Source organism: Ictalurus furcatus, chromosome 14 (genome assembly GCF_023375685.1).
Source record: "Ictalurus furcatus strain D&B chromosome 14, Billie_1.0, whole genome shotgun sequence".
Lineage (NCBI taxonomy): Eukaryota > Metazoa > Chordata > Actinopteri > Siluriformes > Ictaluridae > Ictalurus > Ictalurus furcatus.
The window spans coordinates 29887195-29898961 of NC_071268.1; the positions used below are offsets into that span (position 1 = coordinate 29887195).

An 11767-nucleotide genomic window follows, 5' to 3' on the forward strand; every position below is an offset into this window, starting at 1 on the left:
TTTGAATCAGGATGAATTTTGTCACTTTCTGTATTACAGAAACACAAATGAACACAATGTAAACATGCTCTCAATATGTTTTTATGTTTATACATTAAATCACAAACATAACAGAAATACATTATGTGATCTCCTCACCACCTATATGTTTTTCTTCCACAAACTGTTCCACAGTTGTATGGAACGTCTCTGTACGCTGTAGCATTACAGTTTCCCTTCACTGGAACTAAGAGGCCCAAACACTGTTCCAGCATGACAGACAGTGCACGAAGCGAGCTCCATGAAGACGTGGTGTGTGAAGGTTGGAAGAAGGTGGAAGAACTCGAGTGTCCTGTACAGAGCCCTGACCTCAATCCCACTGAACACCTTTAGGATGAACTGGAACTGGAGTCTCCTCACATCGACATCAGCACCTGACCTCAACCTTATTAATGCTCTTGTAGGTGAATGATCACTAATCCCCACAGCCACGATACAAAATCTAGTGGAAAGCCTTCCCAGAAGATTGGAGGAGGTTATTATAACAGCAGTGGTGGAATAAATCTGGAAAGGGATGGTCAACAAACACAATTCAACCTGCTGTGAACTACCTAACTGGTAAGTCAGATATGGCTATGTGCAGCACTGGGGCTTCTCAGGGGACTGTACTGGCTCCATTCCTGTTCAATCCTCCATTCAGATTTTAGGTATAACACAGAGTCATGTCATGTGCAGAAGTACATGCATCGGAGGTGGGCAGGGAGATGAGTATATGGCTTTGGTGGAGAACTTTGCTGAGTGGTGCAAATTGCAGCTGAACATTGGAGGTAGTGGACACATAAGTACCTGGGCCTGCAATAAATTACTGTGCTTTTTTATTGTATTTTTGGTTATCTGTGAATGTTTGTCTTTTACCACTACTGTAATGTTGCAATTTCCATCAGGATTAATAAAGTTTCTTTCTTTCTTTCTTTCTATCTATCTATCTATCTATCTATCTATCTATCTGTCACGTAATTAAACGTAATGGAGGTTAGGACAGATGCAAGTGCAGATAAGAGCTTTTAATAAAGAGAGGCAGGCAGACAAATCCAAATCATGAGACAATAGCGTGGTCAAATAACAGGCAATGGGTCAAGCGATTGGCAAAACAGGAATCATGAATGAGGGTGAGAACAAGATCAAACCAATAACACATGAAGCAAGAAACAAACGCCTGGTATACAGAAACTCACCTAATAATCGCAAAGTACAAAGGGACATGAGGGGTTTAAGTACTAAACATAATCAGGGGTGAAACACAAAACAGCTGAGACTAATGCTGACACATACGGGAAACAAACAATGACAATACAGGGGCAGAGACAGGGCAAAAAACCATAACAAATGCACGTGTTGAAGGTAAACAAAGTCAGTGTCACTGAAAACAAAGATGTTAGAGTGGAACATAGAATGTCAACTGTGGTGTTTAAGGGCAATGAGGAGAGGAGGCTATCAGAGGGAAGTGAGGTTGTGACAATGGAGGAGAATTGTGAGGGGGGAAAGGGAGCGAAGATTGCCATAAAAGAGATAGAGATAGAGGTTGAAGACTGTGAGGGGGTGAGGGGAGAGAAATAGAAAACTGGATAAAGAAATGGTAAGAGGTGTGGAGAGGAGTAACAAGTAATAATTTTGTGTGAGTTACATGTGAGGATGAGGTAAAGCTGGTTGCCGTCTTTGTGAGTTGCTGGGGTGGCCAACTGCTTGAGGTCAAACGTGGGAAGGAGCGCAATTAAAAACATTAGTTTATGAAGTTCACGTTCTCATTCTGAGTCATTTATATTTATAACCCACATAAATAAACTCTATATTAATAGTAATTTCACCTGGTTGAGGAGCTGATGGAGTCTCGTTGATGTATACCGATGTGTACAGATCCGAAGATCCTGCTGAGACACAGAATGTAGGGGTCACCACTAGGGGTCACTATTCTTATCCACAAGTAAACCCCATTCTTTCATATAAAATGTTTCAGGATCAAAGTACAAAGTTTTTAGTTATTGATGTGGTTTGCTTTTATAATGTTTGCTTTATTTAATGTTGTGGAAAATTTTATTTTCCAGATCCCTGAGTGTTTTTTTCCTCTTATACCACAGCAATTTGTCAACGATTACACTACAGTTCCTTTGAGACATGTGAAGTCAGTCAACCACAACTTTTCAACCTGCATCACAAGGCAGCGTAACACACTCAGGGGAAATCTACCGTCTTCCACATAGGGTTACTGTGACTTACAGGGGAGAGACAGCATTGGTCACAGATATCTGTGGCATCGTTGGAACTCGATCTCCAGACGTAAGGTTGAAGGCTTTTCTGCTGCGCCACTCAGGAGCCTGACTGATAATTGTCAGGTCAACTCACATCACAGATTCCAGATCCCAACATGCACTGCAGCCTACAGACATGTGGGACTCCACTTCCCATAACGCGCACACATACACTGCTTCGCTCTCAGTCACTGGACTTCTGATTGTGCACACCTAATCCATATTACGCATACACACACACACACACACACATACACACACTTTATATAAAGACTTTCTACCACCAGAACTTTGCGAAGTATACACTCAGTTGCCTTTTGTCTCTGTTGTTACCAGGCCTTACGCTGTATCTGATTTTTGCTGTATTTGACCCTCATCCTGTTTACATTCATGTGCATTTGTTTATCCTCTGATATCCTGTTTGTAGATCACCTGACCTTAGCCTGTCCCTGTTTTTGAGAACTGTTTTTAAGCACTATATTTGGATTATTTGCCTGGACTGTAACTATACTGCCTTAACTACATCTGCATCTGTCTCCACTTTCAATAAGTGACAATAAAGCTTTACAATGCTCCTTCTAATAGGAACCCTTCAAATACAGATTTAATCTCCAGATCAAACTTTCTGACATTGTGTGTGAAGATAATGTTTTAAGTGATTACCTTTTTCAGCTGAATCGTGCTGTATTTCGGTGGTGCTACCTGAATGAAGAGGTAATAATAAGAGTTAAACGGGTTGCGGATTCTGTCAGGCTTTAATGCAGGTGAACAACACTACAGATGAAAAAATTTAAAACATGTTTTAAATCCCAAGTATATCAACTTTATTAACAGGCACTGATTCAAAGATGATCAAATGTTTGCTTGTCCAAATATGTCAAAAAAGCCAACAATTTCCATGGGGTGTACTTATTTTTTCACATGACTGTATTAGAGCGAACACATTAATATAAACCTGTGAGTTGCAGCTGCACTACTGTCAGAGCTGAAAATTGCACAATGACTAACGTAAAATAAACAGTGAGCATGTCTAACAAAACAAATGATCCACGAGATAAGAACAGGCCAAGCAGGTTAGCGGGTTAGCATTCTAGCTCAGTAGTGAAGCTTGCTAAAAGATAAACAACTATTTGAAAAACAAAATAAAATTCAATACATTCATACAGTGGTGCTTGAAAGTTTTGAGATTAGAGTCAGGTGTTTTCAATCAGTGGTATGATGATCAGGTGTGAGTGAGTGAGTGTCTTGTTTTATTTAAAGAACAGGGATCTATCAGAGTCTGATCTTCACAACACATGTTTGTGGATGTGTATCATGGCATGAACAAAGGAGATTTCTGAGGACCTCAGAAAAAGAGTTGTTGAAGCTCATCAGGCTGGAAAAGGTTATAAACCATCTCTAAAGAGTTTGGACTCCACCAATCCACAGTCACACAGATTGTGTACAAATGGAGGAAATTTAAGACCGTTGTCCCCCTCTCCAGGAGTGGAGACCAACAAAGATCTCTCCAAGAGTAAGACGTGCAAGAGTCCGTGAGGTTACAAGGGAACACAGGGTAACTTCTAAGCATCTAAAGGCCTCTCTCACATTGTCTGCCGGTTGTAGTCAGTGCACTTTTCTACGTTGCTGTACGCTGTTGTGTGCTGGGGAAATGGTATCGGTGCCAAGGCCAAGAAGAAACTCAACAAACTGATTAGGAAGGCCAGCTCTGATATAGGACTCCATTATTATTTGTAATGTTAGCAGTAGTAACTGAACCTATGTTGCTGCTGTTACTGTTACTGTTATTATTATTATTATTAGTAGTAGTAGTAGTAGTAGTAGAACTACTTCATGGCACATTTTAACTGCCACCTCCCCACTTTTTTCACACTTGAAAAATATATAAGTGGCTTGTTTACACGTTTGTTTATACTTATCTTTTCATTAGAGACCAAGCATTTACAGCATTTGGCAGACTTACAATTACCAATTTTTTTTATAAAACTGAGCATTTGAAGGTTCCTTGCTTCCTTGAACCTTGCTCAAGGGGTCAAGTGGCAGCTTGGCAGTGCTGGGATTTGAACTCATGATCTTCTGATCAGAAGTCCAACATCCTAAACACGGAGCTACCGCTTACCAATCAACCCCCCGTCCCCCGCCTTTCCTCCCCTGGCTTTTGTTTTGTACTGTACTTTCTTATTGTATTTATGGTTATCTGTGAATGTTTGTCTTTTACAATTACTGTAATGCTGCAATGCTGTAATTTCCATCAGGATCAATAAAGTTTATTTCCTTCTTTCTTTCTATCTATCTGCCTACCTACCCAAACAAAAAAAAGTCAACAAAAAGTGTGAGAATGAGATTGAAAGTATAAACGGACATGTTGTGTGTTAACGCCTGTTCTGGATTCCTGGATGTGTAGCCAGATAGTAAAATCCATCTTTTGGGATCTGCTGTGGAGCTGCTAAGGGCAGAGAAATACAGAGAAACATCTGATTACTAACTGATATACTGAAGTTATTTTATCATTCATTTATGCAATCCTATTATTAAACATTAGTTTATGAAGCTCACGTTCTCATTCTGAGTCATTTATATTTATAACCCACATAAATGAATAAACTCTACTTTAATAGTAAACTCACCTGGTTGAGGAGCTGATGGAGTCTCGTTGATGTATACCGATGTGTACAGATCCGAAGATCCTGCTGAGACACAGAGTGTAGGGGTCACCACTAGGGGTCACTATTCTTATCCACAACTAATCCCCATTCTTTTCATTTCAGTGCAAAGTTTATAGTAACAACAATAATAATAACAATAATAATAATAATAATAGTGTTGTGGTCTGATGAAAAGTTAATGTTAACACCACAGAGTTGGTTATTTTCCAGATCCCTGAGTGTTTTATTCCTCTTATACCACAGCAATTTGCCAACGATTACACTACAGTTCCTTTGAGACATGTGAAGTCAGCCAACCACAACTTTTCAACCTGCGTCACAGGGCAGCATAACACAATCAGAGGAAATCTACCGTCTTCCACATACAGAAGTCTAACAGACACCTATGATTGTCTAGGGTTGCTGTGACTGACAGGTGAGAGACAGTATGCCCCTCCTACCCTGAGAGCATGGCCTATTTTGCTCTCTTGGCCATAGATATCTGTGGCATCGTTGGGACTCGATCTCCAGACGATAGGGTGAAGGCTTTTCTGCTGTGCCACTCACGAACCTGACTGATAAAGCTTTAAAATGCTCCTTCTAATAGGAACCTTTCAAAAATGAGGTTTCATCTCCAGATAAAACTTTGTGACATTGTGTGTGAAGATAATGTTTTAAGTGATTACCTTTTTCAGCTGAATCGTGCTGTACTTTGGCGGTGCTACCTGAATGTAGAGGTAATAATAAAGTTATAGAGTTAAACGGGTTGCGGATTCTGTCAGTTAATAAGACAAAAAAACCCCACAGATTGTCATGTTACTGAGAAACCACAAAGTGTAAACTCTTCTGTCCTGAAGATGCCAGAAAACTTAAAATTACAGCTTCACCTCAGACTGTTACAAAGCACTGACACTAGAGACTCCTTCCTTACATGTTACATAAACCTCCTTACAGAAAACATATCAATATATCAACAATTACACACATTTTCTAATCTGATACTGTTACTTTTCTATACTTTTTTTAACTGTTACTATAAAACAATAGCATATTATAGAGAGAGCATTAATATAAATCTGTGATATAAACCTGCAGCTGCACTACTGTCAGAGCTGAGAATTGCACAATCACTAATGTAAAATAAACAGTGAGCAGTATACAGCGCATCTGGAAAGTAAAGTGAAGTGCTGTGAATACTTTCCGGATGCACTATATCTAACAAAATAAACAGTGAGCAGTATATCTAACAAAACAAATGATCCAAGAGATAAGGACAGGCCAAGCAGGTTAGTGGGTTAGCATTCTAGCTCAGTAGTGAAGATAATAAAACTTTACTGTATATAATTTAAATGAAATATTACCTTTCCTTTTGGAGAAACACCTCCACAGAACCAGAAGTGACACTAAAACAAGCGCACAACCCCCAACTACTACGGCTGTTACCGTCAACCAATCTGAAAACCAAATCACATGATCACCTCAGATGTGTTTACCAAAAGATAAACAACTATTTAAAAATAAAAATAAAATTCAAACCATGCAATACATCTCTGTAGTTACCTGTTCATATATGTTCATATATAATAATATGATAAAATTAAATATATTTTTTCATGATTAACATTCCAAATTATGTTAAACTTTATATATATTATATATTATATATACAGTGCCCTCCACTAATACTGGCAAAATTGTCTTTATTGTTTATCCTTTTGATCATTTGTTTAAAAAAAATTAAATTCACAAAAATACTCTGCTCTCAAAGATATCGAACAATTGCCAACACAACAGAGGTTTATATATATATATATATATATATATATATATATATATATATATATATATATATATATATATATATATAGATACAGTATCTCACAAAAGTGAGTACACCCCTCACATTTTTGTAAATATTTGATTATATCTTTTCATGTGACAACACTGAAGAAATGACACTTTGCTACAATGTAAAGTAGTGAGTGTACAGCTTGTGTAACAGTGTAAATTTGCTGTCCCCTGAAAATAACTCAACACACAGCCATTAATGTCTAAACCGCTGGCAACAAAAGTGAGTACACCCCTAAGTGAAAATGTCCAAATTGGGCCCAATTAGCCATTTTCCCTCCCCGGTGTCATGTGACTTGTTAGTGTTACAAGGTCTCAGGTGTGAATGGGGAGCAGGTGTGTTAAATTTGGTGTCATCGCTCTCACACTCCCTCATACTGGTCAATGGAAGTTCAACATGGCACCTCATGACAAAGAACTCTCTGACGAGCTGAAAAAAAGAATTGTTGCCTTACATAAAGATGGCCTAGGATATAAGAAAATTGCGAACACCCTGAGACTGAGCTGCAGCACGGTGGCCAAGACCATACAGCGATTTAACAGGACAGGTTCCACTCAGAACAGGCCTCGCCATGGTCGACCAAAGAAGTTGAGTGCACGTGCTCAGCGTCATATCCAGAGGTTGTGTTTGGGAAATAGACGTATGAGTGCTGCCAGTATTGCTGCAGAGGTTGAAGGGGTGGGGGGTCAGCCTGTCAGTGCTCAGACCATACGCCGCACACTGCATCAAATTGGTCTGCGTGGCAGTCGTCCCAGAAGGAAGCCTCTTCTAAAGATGATGCACAAGAAAGCCCACAAACAGTTTGCTGAAGACAAGCAGACTAAGGACATGGATTACTTGAACCATGTCCTGTGATCTGATGAGACCAAGATCAACTTATTTGGTTCAGATGGTGTCAAGCGTGTGTGGGGCAACCAGGTGAGGAGTACAAAGACAAGTGTGTCTTGCCTACAGTCAAGCATGGTGGTGGGAGTGTCATGGTCTGGGGCTGCATGAGTGCTGCCAGAACTGGGAAGCTACAGTTCATTGAGGGAACCATGAATGCCAACATGTACTGTGACATACTGAAGCAGAGCATGATCCCCTCCCTTTGGAGACTGGGCCGCAGGGCAGTATTCCAGCATGATAATGACCCCAGACACACCTCCAAGATGACCACTGCCTTGCTAAAGAAGCTGAGGGTGATGGTGATGGACTAAACCCTATTGAGCATCTGTGGGGCATCCTCAAACGGAAGGTGGAGGAGCACAAGGTCTCTAACATCCACCAGCTCCGTGATGTCGTCATGGAGGAGTGGAAGAGGACTCCAGTGGCAACCTGTGATGCTCTGGTGAACTCCATGCCCAAGAGGGTTAAGGCAGTGCTGGAAAATAATGGTGGCCACACAAAATATTGACACTTTGGGCCCAATTTGGACATTTTCACTCAGGGGTGTACTTACTTTTGTTGTCAGCGGTTTAGACATTAATGGCTGTGTCTTGAGTTATTTTGAGGGGACAGCAAATTTACACTGTTATACAAGCTGTACGCTCACTACTTTACATTGTAGCAAAGTGTCATTTCTTCAGTGTTGTCACATTAAAAGATGTAATCAAATATTTACAAAAATGTATGGGGTGTACTCACTTTTGTGAGATACTGTGTATATATATATATAAAATAAAACTCTAAAATAATAATAATTGTGTGGTGGAGTTTTAATGAAATCAATGGTCAGACCACTTACCCCCCGTTTTGATGTTTTTCTGAGTCTTTGATATCACACGGAGCTCCACTGAGTTCTCATTACAGTAATATTGACCAGCGTCTGAGAACGAGACTTTATATATACTCAGAATTAGACGTCCTCCTGAGCTGTAACGTCTGTCTGGATCAGTGATGTGTTTGATAACCGTGTCCTTGTAGACGGTGAGAATCTTCTCCCTTTTTCCACCCACATCTCTGCTCCAGGTCATGTTACCGTTAGTCTCTCCACATTTAAGGATGCAGATGTTTTTCTCTGGACAAGATCGTTTTTCTGTCAGTCAGAGTGCAGGAGAAAATACAGTGTCAGTAAACAGTGTGATTTTAACGTCGTGTCATATTGTACTGCACACAGCTCTACACTATAATAGTTCTGAAGGGTTTCGGTGAAACACTCCCTAATTAAAGAACATTCTTATGAATGATATAATGAAGTACTTAGCGTTATGAATGTTTCAGGAAACACACCCCATGTCAGTAAAACTTCCTCGTTCTGTAAACCTAGTTTGCTCTTAGCTATGTTTATTCACTAAACTAACCAGTGTAGATGGTAATAGACGTCTGGTTTGAGGGACTGTCATATCTTCCTTTATGTGCTGCCTCCATGTGAATAATTCCAACCAAATATAGACTTGGTTATGATTCAGTGGCCTGCTGAAATAAACCACCACCACCATCGTGCTTCTTTCCTGCAGATGTTTAAACATCTCTAATTGTGTATATCAGTGCGTCAATATTTTTATCACAAACCACATCCTGTGTACTCCTGAAACAAGAAGATGCGTCTCTGTGTTTTGCGTTTTATCATTTTAGTCTACTTTAATCCAAATAAAATACACTTTATTTCTAATCCCATAAATTTTTTTTATACATTTTAAATATCAGTGGTGGGAAGTTAATAAAAATGTTATACTGACTGTATATAGTTGGAATATATTTATAGGATAAATCAAATGTTTGAGCTCTCCTGCTGTAGAGCATTTATCATTACATTGTAATATTGTACACAATACTTCAATAGGTGTGGTACTGTGCAGTGCTGCTACACTGGAAGGGTTTAGGATAACTAGCAATTGCTTGCTGATGTCTACTTATATTTTATTATTATTTTTATTTTTTTAAATTCTGTGTACTGCTTATTTTGTTTACAGCACTTTGAGAAGCATCTTTTAAACCAGGGGTGGGCAATCTTATCCGGAAAGGGCCAGCATGGGTGCAGGTTTTCATTCCAACCAAGCAGGAGGCACACCTGATTCCACCTGTTTAATCAGTTGATCTTGGCTTTCACTAGATTCAGGTGTGGCTTCTGCTCGGTTGGAATGAAAACCTGCACCAACACCGGCCCTTTCCGGATAAGAATGCCCACCCCTGTTTTAAAGGCTTTCTTTTATATATACATATAGGATGTGGAAGCACTCACCGCTGTTGGCCGTGTGTACGCTCACACACAGCAGGAGACAGATGAACCCGATATTCTCCATCACGACTGAGTGTAAGAGTTAAAGATGAAACAAAGCAAACTTTACACCCTGTGAACAGAGTGAAGCTCCGAGGTGCAGTGAGTGTGATGAGAAGTATGAAGAAGTGAGATGAGGCTGAGGAAGTGAGAGAGAGAGAGAGAGAGAGAGAGAGAGACTGAGACTTTGTTTACTTGTGAGCATCTGGTGTCTTCAAAATACAACAAAAGGAGTACAACTAAGCATCTCGTAAATGTGCATTATATAATATTTGTTGTAATAGTTGATTATGGTGAAGGTTTTGGGGATTTTAATTGAAATGAAAAACATTTAAGGCAAGTGTAATAATAGACCTAAGACCTGGAACTAATAGACCTGGAACTAAGAGGCCCAAACCTGTTCCAGCATGACACAAAATGAGCTCCAAGAAGACATGGTGTGTGAAGGTTGGAAGAAGGTGGAAGAACTCGAGTGTCCTGTACAGAGCCCTGACCTCAATCCCACTGAACAACTGTGAACTGGAACTGGAGCCTCCTCACCATCACATCAGCACCTGACCTCAACCTTATTAATGCTCTTGTAGCTGAATGAACACAAATCCTCACAGCCACGCCCCGAAATCTAGTGGAAAGCCTTCCCAGAAGAGTGGAGCGCATTATAATACACCATACACCTTAGAAAAAGTGCCTGAAAAATACAGGTCTACTCTCGTTTGTGTTTACGTACCTCCTGTCAGTCATGTTATAGCCACACTTCAAGGGCCCTTCATTCCATCCACATTATTTAGTGGTCAAAAGGGCAAACATGTCGGAAATTAATACTTGGAACTTAGTGTGTAAAAAAAATAAAATAAAATTGAGGTGGGAAAGATTCAATATTGGAATTATGGAATATAGCTGCATGTTGGGCTAAATCAGTGACTGCTAAAGTGGCCAATTGGGACAGATAAATCTGTCAACTCTGCCCAAATAAAGTGACTACCAAAGCACCTATTTTGCATAAATAAATTGTCCCTTTGGGCCAGGATAAATTAGCTATTCAATGTGGCTAAATCAGTCCACTCAGCCTGTAGCTCATGACTAATGTGGCTACTAAAGTGCCTACATGGCATGAATAAATTTGCCTACTGGGACAAGCTAAATCAGACCACTCGGCCAACACCTGCACACCTACTCATTCTGTATCTACTCAGCCAATCATGTGGCCGCTGTACAATACATAAAATCATGCAGATATGGGCCAGCAGCTTCAGATAACATTCACATCAACCATCAGCATGGGGGAAAATGTGATCTCAATGATTTTGACTGAGGCATGGAAGCTTGCTGGTACCAGATGGGCTGGTTTGAATATTTCTATAACTGCTGATCTCCTGAGATTTTCACACACAACAGTCTCCATAGTTTACTCAGAATGGTGCGATAAAGAAAAACATCCATATAGCAACAGGTTTGCAGACAGAAACACCTTGCTGATGAGAGCGCTTACCAGAGAATGGCCAGACTGGTTCTGAGCTGACAGAAAGGTTACAGTAACTTATAACCACTTGTTGTGGTGAGCAGAAAAGCATCTCAGAATGCAAGTTAAAACCAATCAATCATACCACAGCTTATTTGAGTACTGTTGCTGATCGTGTCCATCCCTTCATGGCCACAATTTACCATCTTCTAATCTCTTCTTCCTGCATGATAATTCACCATGTCATAAAGCAAAAGTCATCTCAAACTGGTTTCATGTACATGATAATGAGTTCAGTGTTCTTCCCAGTCACCGGATCTGAATCCAGTG

At 39.9% G+C, this 11767-nt stretch overlaps 1 protein-coding gene across 6 annotated transcripts; it reads right to left on the reverse strand.

Moving 5' to 3' along the window:
* Positions 1–887: 887 nt before the first annotated feature.
* Positions 888–10029, reverse strand: LOC128618607 (uncharacterized). Of its 6 annotated transcripts, none has more exons than XR_008387758.1 (9): positions 9943–10029; positions 8506–8796; positions 6292–6384; positions 5617–5655; positions 4913–4972; positions 4648–4731; positions 2949–2987; positions 1845–1907; positions 888–1718 (listed from the first exon to the last, which is right to left on the reverse strand). XR_008387758.1 is itself a non-coding variant. In XM_053642299.1 (8 exons), the coding sequence occupies exons 1-6, from the start codon at positions 10001–10003 to the stop codon at positions 4658–4660; spliced, it is 621 nt and encodes a 206-aa protein (XP_053498274.1). In that variant the 5' UTR covers positions 10004–10029; the 3' UTR covers positions 2230–2498; positions 2949–2987; positions 4648–4657. The 6 variants fall into 6 exon arrangements, 2 of the variants coding, with proteins under 2 accessions (XP_053498274.1, XP_053498273.1); XR_008387759.1 differs by having other exon boundaries at positions 4648–4728; positions 4913–4975; XR_008387757.1 differs by having other exon boundaries at positions 1845–1904; positions 4913–4975.
* Between the last annotated feature and the right edge of the window lie 1738 nt (positions 10030–11767).

Coding starts and splice junctions, on each gene's coding strand:
- LOC128618607 (XM_053642299.1), bottom strand. CDS start 10,003: ATGGAGAATATCGGGTTCATCTGTCTCCTGCTGTGTGTGAGCGTACAC. Junction 8,797..9,942: donor CGTACACACGGCCAACAGCG/GTGAGTGCTTCC, acceptor TCTGACTGACAG/AAAAACGATCTTGTCCAGAG. Junction 5,656..6,291: donor GTGTTTCTCCAAAAGGAAAG/GTAATATTTCAT, acceptor CTCTACATTCAG/GTAGCACCGCCAAAGTACAG.